At 43.8% G+C, this 26,564-nt stretch overlaps 1 protein-coding gene across 1 annotated transcript; it reads left to right on the top strand.

The window, feature by feature from the left end:
- The first annotated feature begins 772 nt into the window (after positions 1-772).
- Positions 773-8,755, top strand: HOXB13 (homeobox B13). The gene is made up of 2 exons (XM_028703319.2): positions 773-1,614; positions 8,302-8,755. Exons 1-2 carry the CDS (start codon positions 924-926, stop codon positions 8,610-8,612), a joined length of 1,002 nt encoding a protein of 333 aa, XP_028559152.2. The 5' UTR covers positions 773-923; the 3' UTR covers positions 8,613-8,755.
- Positions 8,756-26,564: the final 17,809 nt, after the last annotated feature.

The following is a 26,564-nucleotide window of genomic DNA, read 5'->3' as shown; positions in this document are numbered from 1 at the left end:
TCAGAAGCACGTTCTTGCAAGGATGGGAAGGGATACCGGCGCATAAAACACTGACGAAGCATTCTGGGGATAGTTTGGACACTTCGCCAAAGAATTTCGAGGAAATCAGAAAGTTTCAGACAGGCAGGTTACAGTTCCCATTTATCTCAGATGGATCTTAATTGAATTAATGGTTTTCTAGTGATATACCCACGGTCTTTCTTTCTTTCTTTCTTTCTTTCTTTCTTTCTTTCTTTCTTTCTTTCTTTCTTTCTTTCTTTCTTTCCTATTCCAAGTTCTAAACACTATAGCACTGCAGACTATTCCTCCTAGATCAGCCAATGTTTCTCTTTCCATTCAATTGTGTCCACTCCGTGTGGAGCAGGGAAAGAGACGCTGGTATGTGGGGAGGGGGGCGGTAATCTTGTCTGATGGAGGAAAATAAATAAATAAATAAATAAATAAATAAATAAATAAATAAATAAATAAATAAATAAATAAATAAATAAATAAATGTCACCACCCCCTTCCTGTACAGAAGTCCGTCACGTGTGCAGGTCTCTCTCTCTCTCTCTCCCCTCACCCTTCCTTCTCTCTCCCTGTCTTGCCATAAAAGCATTTTCGCAATTTTTGTCTGGCCCCCTCCTCCCCAGCACGTCTCCAGTGGATGCGCCTCAGCCAATGAGCGCGCCACTCCGGGAAAGACGCCTCCTTTGCGTCGGGGGAGGGAGGGAAGAGGGGGTGGGGTGGGGGTGCGGGGAGAGAAGCTGACGCCGGGCGCCTAGGCGACCCTCCTTTGGCAGTCGCCAGCCTTTTAAAACGATCCTCGCCGCCTCGCCCGCCCCCCAGTCGTCCAAGCCGCGCGCCATCTGGTTACCCGGACTGAGAGCGGAGCGGAGCAAGCCGCGGGCGCCCATGCGCCTTCCCGCCGCGCTCTCCGCTGGATGGACCCCGACGCCGCCTTCGGAGAAGCCCGGAGGAGCCTGGATGAGGTGCCCGCCAAGAGCATGGACAGCTTGCTGAGCTCGCCGACGGCCTTCCCGGGCGGCGGCCACTGCAGGAACGTGACCCTGGGCGGCCTCAGCCCGACGATGCACGGCTCCGCTTACCCCGCTCCGGCCCTGGACGGCCCTCCTTCCTCCGGCCCCGGAGACGCGTCGACAAAGCAATGCATTCCGTGCCCGGCCATCCCGCAGGCATCCTCGACGACCAGCGCCTCGCCCTTCTCCTGCGGATATTTCGGCGGTGCCTACTGCTCCTACCGAGTGGCCCGCGGTTCCCTCAAGCCGTGCCCCGCGCCGCCTCAGCCCGGCTACCCGACGGCGGCGGAGAAGTACCTGGACGCCTGCAGCTCGGCGCCCGCCGCCGCGGCTCCCGAGGAGTACCAGACGCGCCCAGCCGAGTTCGCCTTCTACCCGGGTTACGCGGCGGGGCCTTACCAGCCGATGGCCAGCTACCTGGACGTTTCGGTAGTGCAGACCATCGGAGGGCCTCCTGGCGACGCCAGGCACGAAGCGCTCCTGCCCGTGGACCCTTACCACGAACCCTGGGCCTTGGCCGGGGGATGGAACAACCAAATGTGTTGTCCAAAAGATCAAAGCCCAGCGGGACACTTTTGGAAAACTGCTTTCGCAGGTAACCAATGCCTTTTTGTTAAAAAAAAGAAAGAACGAAAGAAAGAAAGAAACGGCCGCCTCTTTCTCTTCTCCCTCCGCCCCACCCCTGTCACCGCCGCTGCCCTACAAGGCCGCCAGATCCTCGGGGTGGATTTCGTGGTTTTCCAGGGAGCTGGGTGGACTCAGGGAGCGCTTGATCCCCAAACGGAAAAGAGCTGGGACCTCCATCCTGTCTGCTTTTCAACCTAGACGTGTGTTTGTGTGTGTGTTTGTAGTGACTGCGGGTAGTCCTGGTTGGAAACTTTGCAGATGTTCCAGACCATCTTTATTCTCAAATATTCACCATCTATTCTGGCGCCGATCCCTATATTAGCTTAGTTCTTGGGATACCTGCGTTGCATGCGTGTACGTGTTTAGATATCACACCCACCCACGCTATAATAAGATACGATACAATATAAAACAACCAGCCTAATTTCCCCCAGTTGTGTGATAAATTAATGTGGCCTCATCAGCTTCTAAGAGATATATATGAGAGAACTGTGTGCGTGAGTGTGTGTAATTCCAATCAGTTTATATTGCAATGAAATCAGCAGCAGATTTTTACACCCTAAGCGCTGCACGGGCAGATATAGGCATCAAACATGCACCAGCAGGGTGGCTAATTTCACTGCTGTATGAATTGCTCTCAGGGTCACCTGAAATATTATTACAAATTATATATGAGGTTAGACAACTATGTATGCCCTTTGTGTGTGCGTCTCTGTCCTCTTAGTTGTTGCTGCTTTAGTTTACGTATGAAAAATGCTGCTCAGAAAGGCTGTGAAATCTCACCTACTGGTTATTTTTCAACACCCAATATGACCTGGCGGGTTAGAGCTTTTTTCTAACATACCCTGGATCCTTCGGATAATAGCTAGAATTAAATATGAACCAGCTCTCCAACGGTGGAGCAGGCATGATGTAATCATAACGTTAAAAAACCACATGGGTAGTGTAATCATAAATGTCTCTGAGCATGTGTGGAGTGCCCTTCCCTCATCGCTGAGTAGTCCCCAGTCAGCCCCAATCACAAACCAGAATTAGGGCGAGGGCCTCTGTGTTTGAGCACCCTCCGTCTCCAGCACCTGCCATGCTATCAATTTTGCTATCACATCTTGCCTCATTAAATCTGCTCAGTCTCTACCAAGGAGCTGCAATATATTGGCGTTGCTACAGGTGCGTAATACTCTATCTCAGATTTCTAACCCATCCAGCTTTCTGCGTCTGCATTTTCAGGGCTGTTCCTTTGTTTTTATAAAAAATCCTGATCCATCGCATCCATTAGAAACAGAAATACTCCCCGCCCCCGTAACATTGTGCACGGTCAGATTGGTTCCAAGTGCCTTAGGGCAGATGCAGAAAATTATAGGCAGCGGTAAGGCAGGAAATGATTGCTATTCCTGCCGTGCGCCCCAATGTATCAGTGGGACGTTGATTGTAGAATTGAGACATAGGAACCATTTATTTCCGCTGGAAGTCTAATGTTGCCAGTCTAGAGCAAATTGACCCTAAGGAAACAAACGAAGCTTCACTGCCTTTAAGGACGCAGGCTAACCTCAGTATTTCTGCTTTACTGGTCTGGAGACCCTGCTAGATGGAATGGAGAAAGAGGAGACAAGTCCCTGAGACAGACTAGTCCTAAAGAAAGGATTATGGCAGGGACATGTTGCATCCACAACAACATAGGTAACTGTGGTGGGCCTAGGCAGAGGGGTTATATAACATGCACAGACAGGGGTTTTTTTGTGGATGGGAAAGCCATCTGGATGCAAGTAGGATGGACTAGATTACTACTGGTACTTCCTTTCAGCTACTATGTACATTCCCTTCAGTCTCTGTGTGGCCTTCCAGTGACCACTCACCTAACTGGTGCTTAATAAGACTTTGCCACAAGGGGTCGTAGAATCTTCCCCTGCTTTAAGCACAGACCTGCGGCCATTGCAGTGTGTGACTGCAACCTACCAAACCATTCATTCTGGCTCAAGCCCTATTATATTCTGCAGGAATTCTCAGGGGGTAAGTGTGCCTTCAGTTGCACATCTAATGAGTAGCTGGTGGACTATCAGATGTGAGATGTCTTAACAGAAGTGAACCTGTTGAGTCTGTCATAGTTAAGTGGCTTTCCTGAAAACAAATCTCCCAAGTCTATAACAACAACAACAACAAATTAAGTTGGGAGCTAAGTATGTAAGGTTTGAGGTTGTGCAGAACTTTTCATCAAGCAGAAGAATTATGCAAAACCCCAGACCTTGCGTACTCCAGCACCAACTAAGCTTCTTCCACAAAGCATACCAATATATATTTACACTAGCCCACACTTAAGGTTTTAATCCTGTTGCAGTGCAACAACAAATATTTGTTCAATTAAATAAATGTTTTCAGTCAATTACAGGAGAACCAATCCTTATCTATGACTAATGACCTGACTTCTGATCCACTTTTGCATTTACTTGAAAGAAATCTCATCTACCGTAATTTCTGTGGGACATCTTTCCACTTGAGTTTGTTTAGAATCACTGCTAAACTTTTCCTAGGGGCAAAGAGAAGATCATTCATCTGCTTCTCTGCTTATTAATAACAAGCTTACACTGCACCACACTTAGACCGCCAAGCGTTAACACAAAATACAAACTCAGTGCAGAAATGTTGCTTGTTTATCAGTTTTCCTAAATTATTTCTAAATCATCTTTCAGGGCACATTGCCCTCACAAGGCAGTGTACAAAAATTCATCCACAAAATGTAGTGGTATATAAAGCCATCAAATTAAAAATCACATTACATCTTTGAAATTGGTGATATCAGTTAAAATGTATTGCAACCATTAATGAAATAGAAATTAAAATGTATTAAGATTTCTCTTAAAAACTGCCAGCAATGGGGCCACATATACTTCCTGATGTGTGTGTGGGAAGGGGGGAGGTAATTCCACAAATAGTGAATTACTGTTGGGGGGGGGAATCCTGCCCCTAACACTCCTCAGTCTGAAACTTCTTAAAAGTGAACCACAGGGCATGGTAAATCTGTATATTTACCTCAAAATGAGTGTCCATAATACTTTCTGTGCATGTAGTTGTAGACTGACAATCTCCTCATTACTTTTATTAACAGACACATCTTCCAAGCCACAACATAATATTAGCTTTGCTGCAGCAGCAACAATTACTGTATGTACTTTTATATAATTCAGCCAAAAGGTGCAAAAATCTTAAAAGCAGGGAAGCAAATTTATTCTATAAAGCATTTATATGCCACCTTTCTTTTTTCCTTTTCCTTTTTTAAATATGCCACCTTTCTGATGCACAACCTCCCAAAGCTGTTTACAAGATTCTGAAATAATATCAGAGCAATAAAATTTAATATGAGACAAGAGAAGAAGAATCCTGTAGGAAAATAAATAAATATGACAAGCGCATTCTATGATGACCTTATATTTATGAGCAAGTAACTTTTTGAACTCTGCATCAGTGTAACCATTGTGGGGCTGTAGGCCCCAATCCAGTGTATCCCAATGTTTTAGGTGTAGTAGCAATTTCACAGTGCTCCCAGCAAATATCAATGCAATTTTGTTTCAGAATTGCTCATGTGAAACCCTACATTATCCATTATGGTGATTCAGTATTTCACATCTCATGTCTTTAAGGCTGCCAGCACGACAACTAAAATTAAAGGTGCAATAGCAGGAAGTTATGGAATATCTTCCTCCAGCAAATATGCCGGATATTGACATTTCTGCACCAGGTTAAGACCTACCTGCTTACCTGGGCTTTTTCGAGTTGCTAGCAGTAGCCTCTGTTGTTCTATTGAGTTGTGTTGGCTCCATGAGATGTTTTCATGATTGATCTACAGCTGATTTTAGGCATGTTTTATCTTCTCTGCCTATTTCTTAGGTTGCTTGCATTGTAACTGATCTGTAACCCACATTGAGATCGTAAGATGAAGGGTGGTATACAATTATATTAAATAAGTGCGTGTGTACATACTTATTTAATATTTCGTGTATGTATGTACACACACACACACACACATTTAATGTGTGTGTATACATACTTATTATACACACACACACACTTATTTGATGCAGATGGGTAGCCGTGTTGGTCTGCCATAGTCAAAACAAAAAAAATTCCTTCCAGTAGCACCTTAAAGACCAACTAAGTTAGTTCTTGGTATGAGCACACGAAAGCTCATACCAAGAACTAACTTAGTTGGTCTTTAAGGTGCTACTGGAAGGAATTTTTTTTGTTTTTACACTTATTTGATATAATTTTATACCATTTTCTTTTGCATGCAACCCCACTCAAATGAATAGGACCTGCTTGAGTCCTTCCATGCATCTGAATGGGGAATGTGCAGGAGAATTTTCCATTGGGTTTGCTCTAATGTTTTTGCTCAGTTATGCAATACTGATACTATTGCTATTAGTTACAACTGACTGCACAGTGAACAGTGGGCAATGAAATAAATTCATAGCTATTCAAATTACGTAACAACAACAGCGTTTATACTGCAATAAGGTGTGCTGCCTTCGATCACCACAACATTGTATTGCTGTGGCAATATAGCCCCCAAGGAATATAAATATTTCAGTAATGTATAACACTGTGTAAGGTTATCCACCACCAGCATCTAGCATTATTTATTGGTGTCTAGGCAGGAAATAATTACTCCAGACAGACAGGACATACAAGCAAAAACCTCTGTCTCAAAGATTTAGTAAAGGATTTTTTCAATATATTAATGGGTACATTTGAAGTTAAGCACTTATAAATCTATGGCTTCCAGTGGTAGATTTAAGCATGTGAATACATCTCTTTCATTGAAGATACAATGGGAATTAAAAATATCTACCCTTGGCTGCATCATGTCCATGTTTTTAAAAACTCATTTAGTAAAATGTGCCAAACATCATAAGACTCAGCTGAGGATCTGGAGTGCAGATGATGGCTATAATTTACGTTAACTGATGTCCCACCCAAGATATTTCAATGCAGCATAGATCCCGGATGAAATAATTTCACATTAATTTTCAGATCTATGTGGCCATACATTGACCACCCAAACAGTTTGACTGTTGTTTCATAAAGATACACCACAAAGATGCTTAAGTGTTGGGTCACAAGCTTTTATTTTTTTTAAAGCAGCACATGATAAAATTAATAAATAACTCAGCCAGATCTTTTGCTTCTCTTTCCCCATTTTTACTTATTTTTGGAAGTAAAAGTTCTAGCTCAGTCTTGAAATTTCAAGAAAGCATCTTGCTTCTTTGCATCATAACCCAACAATTCGTCAAAACACATTCTGTAAGAACACAGCATTCTCCTTTGTTAAAAAGCTTTATTACATTTTTTAAAAATTCCACACATTATGAAATTGTACGCTCCTGTCTACTAAAATTATTTCAGCACTCACTTTATTTAGGTAACACTGCAGGTCCCAAAACAACATCTGCCTTTTTCCATCAGATACCAGTAACATGCAACAGCAAGTAACTATAAGAGGAGTATTTCCTTGTACTATTCAGTTCTGCAGGTTATACGTATTCATACAAAGTACCAAAACACAGTATTATTTTCTGTGAGCACTGTTCATTACTATAGTCTTCACCTCCAGCCATGTCCAAACTCCAGGGACACACACAGGAAGGCTAGCAGTCTGTTTAGTGTTAATGATTACATAGAAATGAAACACTGACAATAATTTATTAATATACAGGTGTGTGTGTGTCTAACTAAATCTTGTGAATGTGAAGATGGTTGCTAAAACATATGTGGGTAATCAAAACCTAGTCCTGAATAATTTCCTAACACCACCCCCTTTCCTAAAAAAATATATTTGGAAATCAGTTCCATTGAAATCAATGGGGTTTTGCATCGAATTATTTACAACCAGTGTAACAGTTGCTCAGCTGATTTGAACCCCCAACAAAGACATTTTAATCCAGACTAATCTGCAATTTTAAGCCCTTGCACTATTACTCTTTATAATAAATTAAACACCTACAGGAAAATATGTGGCACACTTTGTTTCTAAATCCCGTTGGTTAAAATGGGTTGGAAGCAAGTGAAAGGAATTGTTGCCAGGCAGATCAGAAAAATATCGATTTCTAAATTTTCCCACGTCTGTATTTGACAGCCCACATTTGGCCGAATTGGTTTTTTTTTTTGTTGTTTTTTTTTTACGCACAACCTCCACATTTATCGCGCCGTGTTTTCAGTGGGATTTTACGCGCAAAGCAAACTTCTCTAAAATGGGGTTGTTCTCTCGCAAAGCAGAGAAACGGCCTCACCGGCATCAGACAGAGGCCGGGAAAAAAGAAAAAGGCATTATGGCGGCAGATCTGTGTTTCGGGGACAAATTCAATCCATGTGAGAATAAATAGGGCAGGGGGGAAATGAGGTGGTGAAAGATAACCAAGAGAGAATGAAATGAAACGGATAATATTCTGCAGAGTCTTAACTCGTGAGTTTTAGGGGCCAAGAGAAAGTCCAGCGGTTTTTAGAAGAGTCCATTTCGCTCGGCTGTGGCCTTGGGGGATTTCCTAGACAAAGGACTGGGCGGTGGTGGTTATGAGTTTCATTCCCCAGGGCAGGCCTTCCTTCCTTCCTCTCGTCTGAGTTTAACGTGCTCTCCTCTTTTCTTCCTTTGCTCCCTTCTGCCGGTCAGAGGCTGTAGGCCAGCACCCTCCGGAGGGGTGTACCTTCCGCCGGGGGCGCAAGAAGAGGATCCCTTACAGCAAAGGGCAGCTGAAAGAGCTGGAGAAGGAATACTCCAACAGCAAGTTCATCACCAAGGACAAGAGGAGAAAGATCTCCGCCGCCACCAACCTCACCGAGAGACAGATCACCATTTGGTTCCAAAACCGCAGGGTCAAGGAGAAGAAGGTCGTGGCCAAGGTCAAAGGCACCAGTGCGCCCGCGCCCGCGCCCGCCACCACCAACAGCAGCGGCGCCGGCAGCGCCAGCAGCACCCCGTGAGACGCAGGGACAGACTCTCGGAGGAGGAATCCATGGAAAGGCGGCGGGAAAGAAGCTCCCCCCGCGAGGAAGGGAGGGGGGAATTAACGCAGGCTGCTCTGCTGCCTCCCCAAAGCCTTGCGGGAACAGGAGATGGTGGGGGGAAGGAGGCCGCGGGCGGAGGAGGAGGAGGAGAAGGGAGGAGGAAACGAGAGCAGCATTACGCACGTGGACGCTTCAATGGCTTCTCAGCTCTCCAACCTCCCACCGTCTCCCTTCTCCACCTCGGTGGAAGCCCACGAAATTCGCTTAGCGCTGGCGTGGCTGGCGGCCTCTCCTAGCCTCTCTCCTTTAAAAAAAAAAAGTTAATTATCGTCGTTGTTATTGTTATTGCTGTTTCCTCCAATAAGTTAAAACCCGATTTGCAAAGCAGACGGTGTTTTTTTATTTTATTTTTAAGCGATGCGTTGTTGTTATTGTTTTTATTATTTTATTATGGGGGGGGGGAGCTGGGAAGGGGAGAAGGAAGCCGTGTGCAATTTGCAATTCATTTTTATGTGTTTTTTTTCCGGGGGGAGGGGCGTTGCCGCCTTAGCGCCATTGCTATGCGAATTATATTCTATTTTTCTTTGTACCAAGTTCCGTAATTCAGAGCTGCTTTAGGGGGTGGGGGGAAAGACGAAAATAAAACCAAGAAAACGACAACTGCCTATCAATCGAACCGAATGTTAAATAAATTCTCCATAAGCACCACGATGGCTCGGCTTGCTTTCGGTTCCGTTTGTCTGTTCGTCGAATGGGAGCATTTTGCAGAAGCGAAGGAACAGACTGTTCTTTCATCTGTGTGAAATATTGATAGGAATTTTTACCACGAAGAAAATCTATTACACATACATACATACAACATAATCTATGTTTTAGGGACTTGTAAATTTGAGAGGTTATAATCTTTATTAAAATCTCAGCATTGCATATGACGAAATTAATATTTTAGAATGGCTTGTATGTATACGTATATGTATGTATGTATGTGTATATAAGCTAACCACCGATTGACGATTTTTTTGGGGGGGGGGGTTGATTAATCATATGACAATGATCCCTTTATCGATTGCATTTAAATGAATTTGAGTACTACCAAAAGTTAATAAGTGCCTTGGAAGACACTGAACGGTACGCTAGAGAATTTACAATACAGCAAACCGATAGTTGCAAGGGGAAGTCAACTTTAAATGTTTTATTTTTCATTCCCTATTTACCACTCCAGAAAAAGGACTTCCCTTCAAGCCCAGCCCCACGGATTAAAAACCTGCTCCATCCGCTAAAGCGTGGAGGCCTATTTTGCTTGTCTGTATAAAATACAATGGAACATAAAGTACTGAAACCATATATGCGCACTCAGAACGGGGGCAAATCGTTTTGAATCCAGCGAATCTTGTTGGAAAGTAAATATGGATGGGTAAATTATAACGTTGTAAATTGTTTTGGATGTTGCCTACTATTATTGACGTCCTGCTCCTTAGTTACATAAAATTGGGAGCTAGTAGATGAATTGGTTTAGAATCTGGGTATTTAAAGGGGAGTTTGTGCGTGGGAGGGGACGGTGAGAGGAGGACCCGGAAGCAGACACTTCTCCTAGTGCCAGTGCATAGCACGAGGGTAGCCAACAGGGCGCCCTCTCCATGATGTTGGACTCGGACTCCCATCAGCCTCAGGCAGTCCAGCCTATAGCCAGGGATCATGGGAGTTGTAGTCCAGCAGCATTTGAAGGCCACTACCTTGGCTACCTCTGGTTTAGTCAATACTAATAGTGCGGTGACTGTAGGTCCTTAAAGAAATTATTTATCCGGGGCGTGTGATGAGACTTTAGTTCAGAATCTCTGATTCTCTAGAGGAGAATAGAGGGGGAGCTTTTCGAAATCGAAGAAAATACAGCCAGGCCTACACTTTGTTTACACTCCTGTACTAACCGTGCAATCCTACACAGAAGTAAACCACTTTGAGATCAGTGGGACTTACTTCCAAGTAACTGTGTGTTTAGGACTGCAACTTTTGCTATTATTTTGAAGCAACTTCCACTGAAATCAATGTGCCTTACTTGGGGTGGTGGTATTCCTAATCAAAGGAAATTCTTTTGCAGAACATGGGTTGTTTCAGCATGATTTTGGTACTGTTCAAGCCCCCACAATCTGATTCTGGTGCTTAGAAGTAACCACCCACTGATTTCAATGCAGCTTGCTCATAGTGTAGGAGAGTGTCTTATGTTCATCAGTTGTCTGTTTATTATTATTAGTGTTATTATTTGTACTTATATACGCATGTATATAATTTATTCTGAATGCCACAGAGATTGCATAAGCAGTGCTCATTATCTGACACCACAGGACCAAACATTAATAAACGTAATAATAAATAACAGAAATAAAAGAATTGAATGCACACAAAAAAAGGGGGGGAAAAAGACAGTGGAAAAAATGTATTTTTCAAGTAGCCAACTCACCTGATTGTAAGGTGAGAAGATTCTGAGGGGTGGGGATTGTTTCAGTGTTTATTTCGCTCTGTTCCGTCACAAGTGTTGGTGACATTCCTGAATCCCCTCCCCCCTCGGTACCTCCCTTGAGTCGAACTGGGTCGTAAACCTCAAACAAAGCTTCATACTTTCATTTTAAGCCCCCACCCCACCCCCAATATATGTGTATTCCTCGCCTCTTACACCTCACAACGTGCTCTGCCAGTGCTTGATCGTGTCAGATCCTTTGCGTTGTTCTATCTCAGAAGGACCTGGGATTTAAATACAGAACATCTAATGATAAGGTCATTATCAGTGCGCACGAGTAAATGGAAGGCCAAGTTCAAGGACGAACTGCTCTTTCTCTCTTTGGTAAAACCGCAATGAGGCAAGCTCATGATTTATATATATATATATAGGTAAAGGGACCCCGACCACATTTTTATTTATATATATATGTATGTATTTGACAGATTTATATATATATATATATATATATATGCTTTCGTAGATTTTCACGGGTACAGGAATGCAGGTTTTGGTGTCCTCGGGTGTCTTCCCGTGTAAAAATGCATGCCTTTTTTTTTAAAAGATCCCCCCCGCAAGACAGTCTCAATCTGCCTGGCGTGTGATTTCGATTTCGGATACAATATTCAGTTGCATCTACTGTCAGCATGTACTGTATTGTAGTTGCTGGAGGGAGGGGCGGGGCTCGTCCTCTCCCCCCCCCCTTCTTGTAGGTTTCCCTGGAAAGAAATGGTGTTCTGCTGTCTGCAGTGAGGATGTGTTAGCAAACCCTCCCTCCCCCCCCCCTCTCAGTCGTTGCAACTGAGGAGGGAGGAGTGGCGCACCAGGAGGATGAGTCCAGTGGATAAGGATTGGGTCCAGCGCGGTGGGGGTTGGGTGCCTAAGGGCTGAGGAAGCCGCTCTGTCCGCCGGCATGCGCCACCTCCAACAGCACCGAGGGAGGAGCAGCTTCCCAGGCACAGTAAATCAAGCCTTAACTTTGACCCCAGAGGTCGGGTTACTCCTGGCTCATAGGCGGTGTTGACCTTGACTCCAGCCACCACCACCCCTCCTCACGCTCCCCGGAAAAGGAGGCTCTTCAGATCAAAAGGAGTTTATTGCATTTATTTTCTCCCTCTTTTCGCGACGGGGGTGGGGAGGTGGGGAAATGACGCTTTGGCGTTTGCTTGCAAGATTAGGTCAGCAGCTCCACCTTCCGGTCACGCGTATCAGTGTAATGTTATATATATAAATAATTATATATATATATATATATATATATATATATATATATATATATATATATATATATATAGCCTTTTCCTTGGTTTCATTCTTCTGCGCTTCCTTAAGCACGCGCTCCTGCGCAATTCTGTGGGCATGTGTCGTGTGGGGTAAGATCTGATCTTCTTTCCAAAATCAGGTAGCAGTTGGGACAAGAGGCGAGGCAAAAGAAAATTTTGGTGCAGTGTATGATAAAAGAAATAGGCTGGGCCAATTGGCTACACAAAACTTCACACAAATCCCAGAAAACCCCACCTAAACAAATGCGTTAAAAAGGGGATCGAATTGGCACCGGATTTGCCACGACCTAGACACGGGACCTCCTTGGAATGTCAGGAATATACAGAAGAGCGTGCCTGTGTGAACCTTGAATAACCACATCATCTGTGCCCCTCGCAAACTAGGATTGCCATGTTTAGGTAACGCTTTCCTTCGAGGTGTTTGCACGTCCTGTCTCTTTAATCCTTACACTGTATAGCGCTCTCTTTAAGGCAGCCCTGTACTCTCCCCATTCTACAGATTGGAAGGCTGAGGCTTCTAGGCAAATGACGGGACCAAGGCCACACACACTGAATCCATAGCTGTGTGAAATTTTGAATCTGGGACGTTAAAAACTGTAACTCATGCGCTCCAAACCATATTTCCAATTCATCTCACCCAGTACTGCTGTTTTTTCTGGGATTGTCTACTGCTACTATTTATTTACAGTTATGTTACTGCAAAATCAATATCTCCTACTTGGGGATCAGGTTACATGTAGGATTCTTGAACTGCCCCCTTTATTTTGTGCCCAAGATATAATTTTGACTATTGATATTCCAGCCCTCACCGCTCCCCATGTGGGATTTGGGGCTAATCAAATGTAAAAATCCCAATTTTGGCAAGTTGGGTAGCCCAGTTTTTATTCATTAAAAAGCTCCTATTGGAATGCTTTTCTCTGTGAAACCGAAACCCACCTGGCTGCAAATCCGGGTCAATAGTCTTTAGGAAAACATCTTCAAATGCGGGTGTTGCATGGACAATCTTTAGCCAGTCCAAAAGCTTGGAAAACGATAGTCTATGGGAGTGAAATGTAATTTCCTTCTATGAGGAAATTAAACAAGTTGCAGAAACCATAAAATTTTGAAATCTACTCCCTTGGGGGCGGGGGGAATTAAACCCCAGGGGTTGTAGCTTCTACTAGTAAGTGTACACAGGCGTGGTGTGTCAAGTTTTCTCACTCTAGCTCAGGCGAAAATGGAATGAACCATAGATGTGTCATATTATTATTTGGTTACATTAGATTAAGAAGAACCTATATTAAATGATAGGGGGGGAATATTCTGTGTATCGTACATATTATTGACCCAAAATGAATGATCTTCAAATAAATAACCCTCAAATACTTCCTCCTTCTGATACAGACCACAGTCTAAAATTCTGTACCAATTTTGCTCTGGCTCTCCCTCCCTACTCATTTAATGGAACTGTTGACAAGGTTCCCTTTTAATTCTGTTTCTCTACGAAGCTTCCTCTCGGGGAAAGTCTGAATGGAGACGTTGCCTTTTGTTTGGAGCCTGGAACGTAAGACGTAGGGGAGACGCGCTATCCAGAAGATCAATGATTGCGCTCTGTTCTGTATGTGAATCAAATGGTGAGACGAAGAGGCACATGGCAAAAAAGAAAAGTAAAAAGTGGAGGGGGTGTCATGGGGGTCTGTGTGCGTGTGTCTGTGTCCCTGTGCCTACATTTCCTTGGGTTTGTTTTACGGCCTGCCTTCATAGCCTTAAAACAGGCCTTTAAAAGTAAGAATATGGGGCTCAAAGCAGCACTTGAAAATCTCTCGGACTCTCACTGGCGTGTTTATAGCCACAACACTGAAATCGATGGAACTTAAAAGGGTTTAAATTTGCCTGCAATGTTTGCTGTGTTCCGAAATACAAAGAAATGCTCCTTCCCTCACACAAGCACGCTGGGCTTCCCAGGCAAGCCCTGCGCAAAGTGGTGCCTTTTAAGTCCCATTCATTCCAATAGAAATGATGTCACGGTCTGCTTGGCACCCATCGTCTTTCTTCCCTTCTCCCAATTCAACACGCGCAGCGCCCTCCTATCCATGCCTGCTCGGAAGTAGGTCCCACTGAGTTAAACGGGGCTTACTCCCAAATAGGACTACAGTATGGCAGTCCCCACCCCCACTAAAATACCACCGACCGAACATTCAAAAACCAATGCCTTTGTGGTTAAGTCTGCAATCCCAAACACTTTTACAGTATTATGGGGTAAATCCCACTGGATTTCATGGGACTTGCTTTCGAATAAACATCCTTAGTTAGCCTCAGGCAATTAAAACCCTTTGCCTCGATGGCGCCCATAGTCTATGCCTCAGTCCCAGAAAACCTGTTGTGCGTTTCAGAACAGCACACAGCAAAGGGCCTGTGGGAAGTCTGGGTGTCGCGCAGCCTGCAGAAAGTGGGCTGCATAGGGTCAAAACAACTAGAGAGCCAGGGACCCCCAGAAATAATGTGTTGGTGTTTGGGGTTCTTGTTTCTCTTAGCAAGATTTCTTTATTGCCCAATGCATACAAAACAAGCTGCATGATTATCTACGAGGACTACTTCTGAAGCAGCTGACAGCGGCATGGATCACCTTCCGGCAGAAACCCCTCAGAGGCTTCTGCGGATCAATAGCTTGTTTATTACACTCTCTCTGCCTAGAAACAAACAAAAGATTAATTCTTGCTCGCTCGCTCGCCCTCCTCCTTCCCAGAAGATGTCTTAGAATCATCACTTGCTATGCCATAACTTGGCAGTACATACAGGAGGCCACAATTAATAACACACTGCTCTCGTGCAAACCTACTGACTTTTAATCGAACCACTGTGGAGCACCTGAAATGGATCAGGTTTTTCCCTGTTCCAGACAGCAAAGGTTTTCACATTCCTTCTTCCCATAAATTGCACACCCCTTGATTATATGCTTTTAGCTTCCCAACTTGTGGAATACATGGGTTTTGAAAATGCGTCTGTTCTTCCTTCCTTCCTCTTTTATTTTCTTTTTCTTTTTCTCTTTTCTTTTCATTTCATCTGAGAAGCAGGAGGGAGAGGACCTTCCCAATGCTACAGAAATTTGGAGATGGTGAGGGGGAAGTTTGGCTGAGAGTCATGAAGATCTTACCCAGTGGTGGATGAAGCACGCCTGAAATTCTTGTTAAAAATCCTAGAAGGAAACGAACACGTCACAATCAAGAATTTTCCAAGGTTTTTATTTTTTTTAAGTATGGTGGGGAGAATGCCTGGATCTTCTCCCTCCCGGTTACGGTGTCTAAAAGTTCTTCCCTCCCCCCCCCCTCTCCAATTTAGCTATTTTTCGCTCTCTTTCTTTTTAACCCTCCTCCCTCAACTTCCACGTTTTTGACCCTGTGAATGAGGCTTTACGAAGACCTCCCAGGGCCTAGTAAACAAGAGGGAGGGGGAGGGGGAGAGAGATCGGGTTTTTGTTGTCAAGTTCAATGGCAAAAACCGCCTTCCAGCCGTTTCCGGAGGAGAGAGACATCTATCACTCAGTTCTGGGAAACAGACTGGGTGGAGGATGGGAGAGCGGGTTGTTGGGGGAGAGGGAGGAAAGAGACGGATGCCCACTGAGATTCGTGGAGTAGACATAGATCTCTACACGTGTGAGTGTGTGTGTACGAACACACCGGGAGGGAGGGGTTAGAAAATCTGGAAGTGAAGTACTATCCTGTGCATTTTCACTCGAAATTATCCCTCTGTGTTCAGTGAGACTTATTCTAAGATAAAGGTGCAATAAGACTGCAGCGTTAAAGTCAGTGAGATCCCATTTATCATGGATCAGGGGTCAACTTCTCTTCTCTTCTTGGGCCAGGAGAATTCTTCTCCAAACACATCCACAAAATCTCGACTTGCAAGGAGACTCCATTCATCCTAACCGAGCTCCTTCCCACCGTAGGAGGGTTTCATTCTGATGACGAGAAAGCGTTAGGAATAGATTCTTCATATCAAAACAATTAGTGGTTTTTTTAAAAAAAAACTAGGGCTGGACTCCTCTCTACACGTCAAGGAAATATGAACAGCAAACACAGGTTTAATTAAACAAAAGTTGAGCAAAACAGACGCGTGACTTAGAATTTTATTTGGACCGGCGATTCATGGGTCAGTTCTTTGTTTAGCTATAGAGCTCACTGGATGACTTTGGACCGATCCACGTCTCTCAGCCTAATCCATTTTCTGGGGTTGTTGGCAGGATAAAATAAGGACAAAAATCCCGTGCTGCCCAGACTTTTATTTTCCCCTCCAGAAGAGGAGTGAAATATAAATAATAATATAAAAGGGATAGTATTAACCACAGGTCATTTAAATAGTAACTTTTACACATTAAGAGCTGCTGTAGCAGATGAACGGAGGGATAAGAGCTGTTCAGCTATGAGCTGTGTACGTAACTTTAAAGTAAGTTCTGCTGAAAGCAAAGGTATTTTCGCCTAAGTCCGTGTGCTTAGGATGGAGACACGTACTGCGTATTTCCAAAGCAATTCATTCTCTTTTTCCTTTAATTTCGAAAAGCGTCCTGTTCAGAACCGTCAGGTGATGCAAGTCCTACTAGTACATGGGTAGGCAAACTAAGGCCCGGGAGCCGGAGCCGGCCCAATCGCCTTCTAAATCGGTCCAGGAATCAGCGTGTTTTTACATGAGTAGAATGTGTGCTTTTATTTAAAATGCATCTCTGGGTTATTTGTGGGGCACAGGAATTCCTTCACTTTTTTTTCCCAAAATCTAGTCCGGCCCCCGACAAGGTCTGAGGGACAGTGGACCGGCCCCCTGCTGGAAAAGCTTGCTGACCCTTGTACTAGTATCACTACCCCAAATGATCTTGGACTTCCCAATGATCTTGGACTGCCCAAACACACACATTTCAATCCGTGCTCTATATTGGGGTTGGAGAGGCTTTCTATATACAGTACAGTGGCACTGGTACCTCGGGTTAAGTACCTACTTAATCCGTTCTGGAGGTCCGTACTTAACCTGAAACTGTTCTTAACCTGAAGCACCACTTTAGCTAATGGGGCCTCCTGCTGCCGCCATGCCGCCGGAGCATGATTTCTGTTCTCATCCTGAAGCAAAGTTCTTAACTAGAGGTACTATTTCTGGGTTAGCGGAGTCTGTAACCTGAAGTGTCTGTAACCCAAGGTACCACTGTACTTCAAAAGGAATAGGACTACACCCCAGGAGAGTTTTCCTATGGGGAAAACTATGGTGTGCATCTTCCTGAGACTTACCAGGTATTTATATTGTATCTTCTCGTGTTTGTATTCATATCCGTCTCTGACACCCTCAATTCTATAGGCAGAAAAAACAAGAGCATGTCTAACTTTTTATTCATGAACTTTGTGTAAGCGAGGTAGTAGGTTTTCTGCGCCTGCCTGTTTTTGAGGGGAAATGGCAAAGAAAGGGAACATATTTGGGGCCACTGGCTGTCTGCCTTCATTCCTTCCATTTTCTTTTTTTTACATTTATACAGTATACCACTTTTTCTTCCAAGCAGTCCAGGGTGGTGTACAGGGTTCTCCTGCTGCTCATTTCATCCTCACAACACCCCTGTGAGGTAGGTTTGGCTGAGAAATGGCGACTGGTCCAAGGTCACCCGGTGAGCTTCACAGCTGAGTGGGGATTCGAACCCTGGTCTTCTAGGCCATAGTTCAGCACACTCCAGTCATTACACCACACTGGCTCTCATCCATCCATCCATCCAATCATCATAATCATTGCGATCTGGTGTTTGTCCATAATAGCTATCTTTCTTCTAATCTTTTCAAATGTGTGTACTTCCCCTCTCTTCATAACAAGTTAGTCTCTTTCCTTCTCATCCGTGGACCTTTATTTTGCAATCCCCAGCTACCTAATCCAATCTATCTAATATATTTCCGTCTTTCCTTCCTTCTTTCAGAGCCTGCATAAAAAGAGTCCTGTTGGGTTAGATCATGGGTAGGCAAACTAAGGCCCGGGGGCCGGATCCAGCCCAATCACCTTCTAAATCCGGCCTGCGGACAGTCCGGGAATCAGCATATTTTTACATGAGTAGACTGTGTGCTTTTATTTAAAATGCATCTCTGGGTTATTTGTGGGGCATAGGAATTTGTTCATATTTTTTTTTCAAAATATAGTCCGACCCACCACAAGGTCTGAGGGACAGTGGACCGGCCTCCTGCTGAAAAAGTTTGCTGACCCCTGGGTCAGATCAAATACCTTATCTAATCCAGCATCCTGTTTGTACCACAGTCAACCAAATGCTTCTAGGAAAGCCCACAGGAGGGCTCAGGGCCCTCTTCCTATGGTTGTTCCTTAGGACTTGATCATTCAAAGTCTCCAAAGGAGCACATGGCCACCATGACTAGCAGTCATTGACAGATAGCTTTAGGCTGAAATCCTCAACCCACTTACCTTGGAGCAAGGTGATGGCTATGCACTGCCCCCACGGTTGGAGGCAGTTTGCTTCTGAATACCAGTTGCTGGAAACTCCAGGAGAGAAGAGTGCTCTTGTGCTCAGGTCCTGCTTGCAGGCTTCTGATGGCCATCTTGTTGGTCCTTGTGAGAACAGGATGCTGGCTTAGATGGACCACTAGCATGATCCAGCAGTGTCGTCTTATGTTCTGATTTCTGGGTAGAGGTGTACAGTGTTGCACTGCTCCTGGTGAATTTGTCTTCTCACACCTGCACATACACACATCCTTAAAGTTTGGTTGTTATATCTTTTGGTAAACTGCTTTGAGGTTCCCCCCACCACCACAATCAAGAAAGGAAGGAAGGAAGGAAAATAAAGCAGTCTACATTGGTGGCCATCACATATTTTGAAAATTTGATCCAGTTGACTTTGGATGAGGGAGAACTTCCTTATTTAATGTCCTCCTAATTCTTGGCCATTCAGCTTTATTAGATGAGAGCGGAAGGCAAGGAAATCAACTCTCCCCCCTTTCTCCACACAATGCCCAACAATCCACTTTACCCGCCTCCCCCCAACCCCCCCCTAAAAACTCCATAAACTTCAAACATCTACATACAAACGCCTATGCACTGTCTCTCTTTCCAAAGCTCTCTCTGGCCTGAGTTCCTCACTCAGTCCACAAGGCCCTCTGCTGCCTTATCATGTACCTGTGGCCATGGGAAAGCCAAACATTTCAACATCAGTGAGACTTCAGTCAACTGCCTTATCTCTCCTTCATTCTTGCTCCCTCCCTCCCTCCTCCTTTCCTCTCTTCCTTTCTTCTTTTGTTCAAGTTCATGCGCACACCACAATGGTGGGAAGGGGGAGGGGCCCTGTTTGGTCGGCAAAGTGTTTTGCTATTGAACTTGAGCTGCTGGTTGTAAACATTCTTTGACCCCCACAAGTATTTGGAGAGGATAGTATTAAACTTTAGTGATTCACTGGGGTGGGGGTGGGGTGGGGAGGTAGGAAGGGAGAAGGTGTGAGCGTGTGTCCTCTCCCATCCCCACCCAGGCATTTTCAATGAAGAAATCCAAGGTATTTCTTAACTTTTCCTTTTTTTACCACTAGCCAAAATTTATTTAAAAAAAAAAAAAAGATGTACGATTGATAGAGGGACGGCTTTGGGGAGATTTTGGAATTTAGAACAAGGAGTAAGGAAAGGAACGGTTCTCTGTCTTTGGGCTGCAATGCTGTTCTCGTCTGGCTCCGGACACCGGGAACGTTAGGTAGGGTGTAAGTTTGTTACATTTGGCAACGTGTTGCAGGATTGTCTTCTGAATGTTCCCTCCCCACCCCCACTCTGCGGAGTGGTAAGTGCATCATTTAGACCCAGCTGTCCTCGGCTAAATTGGCAACGACAGCCAGTTTGGGGATTTGCTAACCGGTTGCATCACAGCTGAGCAACGGGAGGGCCCGAAGCCTCCAGGAAGTTCTCCTGAGCAATCCTCGTCGTTGAAGTGATGGAGAGGCAGCCCAACTCCCCCGAAGATTGCGCCAGTCAGCTGATAGCTAGTCCCAGAAGACCGAAAGAGCCCTTGCTGCTTGCAATTAGGTTTTATTTTAATGAACTAAAAGAGATGCTTAGGATGAGGACGTGCAATTGACGTCCATTGGCTCAAAGGGGGAAAGGAATCCTTTTCTTCTGGTGAGGATTTTGTGCGGGTGGGGGACGAGAAAGGAAAACGTGCCTACTTAGCTTCAAGCATAGCATAAAAATAAAGGGCGATTCCCGCGGATTTCCCCAAGAGTTTGCAGTTGATTAACATTCTCGCTCCTTTTCCACGCCACCAACTGCAGACAGGCGTGATCCGAATACGAATATGGACAATGCAGAAGTCTCAATCTTTCTCTCCTCCGCCCCCCGCCCCTTATAGTCTTCTCTGCAGTGGTTGTAAACACGGACAGACCCTTTTCAAGCTGTATGCTCATTCGGATTCCCTTCTGCCATTACTTCACTTTAGGATACACTTTTAAGATTAAGAAGTTAACTTACTGTTGGTATTTGTTGGTCTTGTTTTCAAAAGTGTTCATTGGTTGCCGAGATAATATACGTGAATCGCTGTTCAAACTGTGAAATATACTGTATAAATGCTATTATTATTATTATTATTATTATTATTATTATTATTATTATTAGTCGAAATAGCACAGCACCTTAAGGGTAAGAGAAGGGGATTGCCACTTTGGAAAAAAATTCACATTCTTATTAGAAATAATATGATTCCCCCGTTCAGAGAAGCAGCGCGAAATGACATTCTGCCAGCAAATATCTCCTTTACGCCCTACTCATAACAGGAGCACTGGGATTAAAAAATCAGATTTCAGATCAGAATCAAAACTCATGCTTCTAGCCTTCGTGATTACAAAGAAATATAATATACATTTAAGACTGTGCGGCCTTTAGAGTATGGAATAGCTGAGTTTGGAAAGCCGCGGGCCCTTTCTATGCTTTCATGTACAGACACCCCTTTCCTGTTTATGCGATTGCTGCAATTTTTATACTCGGAATTCGGAATAGCTAATATTGGCACAGTTTGGGATTCAGCCTTTGAAAGCAACATAAAAGACTGTAGCAGAACAGAAACATTTCTTTCACGTAAAAACACAAAACCTGGGAGGATGTTCTCCATTTTTATCTTCTACTAAAATTAATTTCGAAATCTTCAGTTACTTAGCAATCTATAAACTTCTTATTCTTTTTTTAAAAAAGTCTTATTTACACTCTGATCCTTATAATGAGTGAAAGTAAGTCCTCCTGGTCGGAAGATACAACATTCTCAATTAGTTTGTTTGGAAGCTGGCCTTAATATATTATGAATTCGGTTTGTCTGTTTTTATGGCAGGGAAGTCTTTAAAAACTTGCCACGATTTTACTATTAAGTTTTACCTACGGTAGGAATCCAAGCCTCACGAAGACTTTTAAGAAGTCGTCGGTGGGAGGAATAGACTGTGGGGGACAGGCAACATTTTGGCCAAGTATTTCTAGAATTCCTACGGAAACCTTTAAAAAATCCTCTCCATCTCCATCTCCATTTGCATTCGATGCATTATAAGGCAGAAACTTCGTGATCACGAAGATGATCTCCCCTCGCCCCTAATTATCACCGGATTCTTTTCCGGCGACAAAAACGAAAAGGCAGAAATAAGGGGAAGTGGTTTGCAATATGTCCCGGTGCTTTGGTGCGCCTTCTCTCTTTCTCTCTCCTCTTCATTTAAAGTTACTGTTATTAAAATTAAATGTCAAATTTAATTTTCTGATTATTTAGGGGAATTGTACGGAGATGATTATAGAATTAAGACCGAAAGAATAAAGGTCAACATCCTGATCGCATAGCAAAGCTAGGAAGGTTATATGTTATCGTCAATTACTGCTGTTGGGAACTATCACTGCGGTTCCCTTGTACAGATTTGAGATTTGATAATATCTCACAGACGGTCCGCATCGCTTTTTTTGCCAACCGTGTGTGATGTCTGAGTGTGTGTACACACACACACAACCCAAACATATACCTGCAACTCAAGAGATCACTTCATGCACCTGATAAAATATACTGCAGTTCAGGAAATCCAATGCCATAATAAATCCGCTATGGAGACGCTTCGTTGTTTTTGATAAAACAGGACGCTTCTGGAAAATTTGCCTCTCTGTTTCCCAATGCTTTATTTATCCCTATGTATGCATGCATGCCTGTATGTCTGCACATCTGATGTATGCATGTGATGATGGGCTGTAGCGCACAAAAAGTTTATGCAACAATAAATATGTTGGTTTAAGGGGTCACAAGATATTATTTCCTTTTTATATATAGGGGTAACAGAGTAACTATTAGCAATTTATCGTAATAAAGGCTACAGTGAATAAAGAAATGTGCTTGTTTCTTGTCCCCCCCCCCCCCGTTGTGACCAACGCATCATTCCATGAATAGTATAATTTTTCGTTCTTTTCGACCCTTCGCCAATAATTTAGGCTGCGATAGTGGGATACTTACCTGGAAATTACCTGGAAATTAGTTATACTTGACATCCGAATGACTATATATGTGCAAACCTTGCCGTCTCGATCCCACCTATGGATGTGGGAGGCAGTCCCCCCCCCCATTTAATTCAGTTGGCAGATTACGTTCCAAAATAAAGACAAAGACAAACCAATGTTTTCCTTTTTAGATGATTTGCGCCTGTCATTTATGCAGGTTTACCTTTTCCGTCTACAAATTAATATTTAGAAGAAGAATGGGAGAAATCCTCCAGATTAGGGGTAGCTTTGTTAAACAAAGAGATCAAGAGCAGTTTATAAGCATAATTTTGTCTAGTAGGGTGCAACATCCCTTTACTGAAGTCAACTAGATTTCAATTGGACTTGAATTTTCCATATTTGCTTTGCATTATTGTACGTCGCTTAGAAGAGGCTCCTTACATGAAGCGACCGATAAATATAACAAATATTCAGACTGTCCTTGTTTTGAATGGAATGCAGTCATGGTATCTCGCATACAGCTTATAGAATAGAATAGCTCTTCGTGTAACGCGCACACACACGTATGAATTGTAATAATCAGCCTTTGGGAAGGGCGCTTGAGATGTTTGCTGGCGAAATACCCCCGATTTCGAAAAATATAACGTTTCCTCCAAGATTCTTATCTATTGAAGAGGATAACCCTCAAAATGAAGGTGAATCAAATATCCCCAGCAGACCAACAATATTTGGAATTGTATAGGAGGTTGTTTCTCAGGATTACATATTCTTGGATCGCGCCCACAACTCCTTTTATTCCTGGTATAAATGTACAAAGTTTGTGGTCTTCCCAACTTGTGTTAAAGATGGCCAGAATCCAGTTATTTCATCACATAAGGTAGGAACCCCTCCTGTTTTAGAATGGTGGGGAAGAACGAACACACGCGCGCGCGCGATATATATAGTACATCATGTCTAACAGTGAAAATACACATTAATAAATAATTATTACTGTTCTCTAATTTCTTTTCAAATCAGAGTTACAATTTAATGCCTATACATCAGCCAGCAGGAGATAATTTAGACCTGGCAACGTGAAAGCGTCAACCAATTCTTTTAAAGCCTAATTCATTACGTGGCATAGTATCAGAAGGGCTAAATTGTTAGTGGGAGATGCCTAGGCGAGAGAGGGGGACATTATGACGGGTAGTTATTTATTCAGCACGCTGGGTTATTTTATTTTATTTTTAAGGAACAAACGCACCCATTCATAAGGCTATGGAGCAAAAGCGGAACGGGGGTTGGAGGGGGAGGGAAGAAAAAGGAACGGCCGGAATACACTGCTGCACAATGTTCTATCGGGTTGGAGTGTGACGTCACAGCAGCCAATCAGAATGCTGCATATTTGCGTAGCATGGCTTTCCGGGAGGCGCAGTTTCATTGCTGGCCTGGGGTTATCTTTAGTGAAGGTGCTGTGAGCTGCAGCGAGAGGTTGCGGGGTGTGTAGTGCGAAGGCAGTTGGCAATGGCGTGCTCGTGTTGCTGCTCTTTCTTAAGCAATGGAGGGAGACAATCTTTCGTTTCCTGTGAGCTTTGGCTTGCCAAGGTTCCATAGTTCTTGTTCTGAATGCCAGGAACAGCAAAGGAAGATTTAAGGAGGGGCTCTCTGAGCATCTGCAGAGTGCTTTTCTGTGGTGGCTAACTTTTGAGAGCGTGGTCAACAAAGTGGGTTTTAGGCTGCAGTTCTGTACACATTTACCTAAGAGCAAGCCCCATGGAACCCCACAGGACTTCCTGCTTTTAAAGACAGACTTGATTTCTAAGTTTCTTCAGAGCGTATACATCAGAATAAGCCGCTGTGCGCTTCTCTCCTTTATAACAGCCTCATCATCATGAGGACATAGCACAGGTGGTGTAAAAGATCACCAGACAGAATTGTCATTACCTATGGCTGTGTATTTTGTTGTGTGGAGGTTTGTTTGTTTGTTTTTAAAGAGAGGAATGTTCCATCATGCAAATCACCTACAGTCTGAAGTGAAGTCCAAAGGCTCAGGTTTGCTGGCATATAAAATGAACTCTCATGTGAGAGTCCTCCACTCCATTCAACCCTGCATATAATGGGAGCCTGTGATTTGTCCAATTCTGGATAGTGAGTGACACTGACGAGCCTCATCGCTAACGACACACATTATCTGTCATCTGAGGCAGTCTTAAATTGTCTTTTATTATTTAGTTTTCCGTGTTAATCTTTGTACCACAACACCCTTCTAAGGTAGGTCGCCATATGTTCCTGTCTTAAAGTGTACAAAGGCAGTTCCATCCATATGTCTGCATTCCCAGGCATAGGACTCCCCACCTCTCTCCATTCAGCCTTGTCTTTACACTAATCTGACCTGCAAAGGAAGCTTGCTTCTCATGGTGACTTGGCTACCTGTGCTACTAAATTTTCCTCTGAAAGGGGCCTTGGCTATTTCTTCACTGATTTTATGACGATGGAATACCACACTCTGAGCTGAAGGAGATTTTAAAGAAGCCAAGTGCAGGCAAAAATCCAAACATTTATCATGGCACTCAGGACCATTAAACCTCAGAAAGGGCCTCCATATAATATCATGATTATTCTAGTTCTACAAAATCCCTATAGTCAGGACAGATGGCTGACCAGGGAGTAGAACTTCAGGGCTCCAGGCTACTCAGGAAACCCTTCAAGGAGGAATTTAAACACATACACCAGATATCTGTTTTTCAGGCTGCAGTCAATTCCCCCTTTCTTCATTCCATAAATGAATGGAGCAAAAGGGCCCATTTGTTTGTACAGAGCAGGGGAAGGGGCCTGTAACTGGAAAAATCATATAAAGGGAGAGTACAGTTTCTCCCTTAACCCATTCCTATTGATCTAAGGATCCTGGTGCTGTAGGTGTCCCTTTGAGTTCCCCTGCAAAGGGCAACAACAACAACAGCAATATCTCCCACCTTTTTTCTCCAAGGATCTTAAAGGGACATACAGTGGTACCTTGGTTTGCATACGTCTTGGTTTGCATACGTTTTAGATTGCAAACACGTCAAACCCAGAAGTGCGTGCCCCGGTTTGCAACCTTTTTTTGGATTACAACCCATTAGTTTTGGATTACGAACGAATAATTTTTGGAGGCCCCATTGGCGAAAGCGTGCCTTGAGTTACAACCTGTTTTGGTTTACAAATGGATCTCCAGAATGGATTATGGTTGTAAACCGAGGTACCACTATACATGATTCTTCCCTTCCTCATTTAATCCCCACAACAACTCTGTGGGGAGGATTAGACTGAGAGGCAATGATTGACCCCAAGATCACCCAGTGAGCTTCCTTCATGGTCAAGGGGTAACTGGAACTCTCCTCTCCCAGGTCGTAGTCCAATACCGTAACTGCTGTACCACACTACAAGATCAGGAAAACCTTGAGGGGATGGGGAAGCATAATTTGCCTCCCTTTGCATAGACCAAGATGCCTATATAGGTGATTAATCTCACCTGGGGCAGCAAAATCATTTCAGACAGCCCAACTGCTAAAATGGAAGACTCACACAGGCTCACAGGCAAAATGCAAGCCAAAATAGCTCTCACTGGCAGTGGATGTAGACACTACCCTTATGCTGATTTCACACATCTGTACAGCAGATGTGTAGCACAGATGTGATCAACACAGCTGCAGAGTGAGAATAGGTGTCATTTAGATTGTGGGACTCATTCCAGTGTACATCCTCAACCTCT

This window comes from Podarcis muralis, chromosome 13 (assembly GCF_964188315.1).
Source record: "Podarcis muralis chromosome 13, rPodMur119.hap1.1, whole genome shotgun sequence".
NCBI classification, from domain to species: domain Eukaryota; kingdom Metazoa; phylum Chordata; class Lepidosauria; order Squamata; family Lacertidae; genus Podarcis; species Podarcis muralis.
Note: the sequence above shows the minus strand (reverse complement) of the source record. Positions and strands in the feature narration are given on the sequence as shown.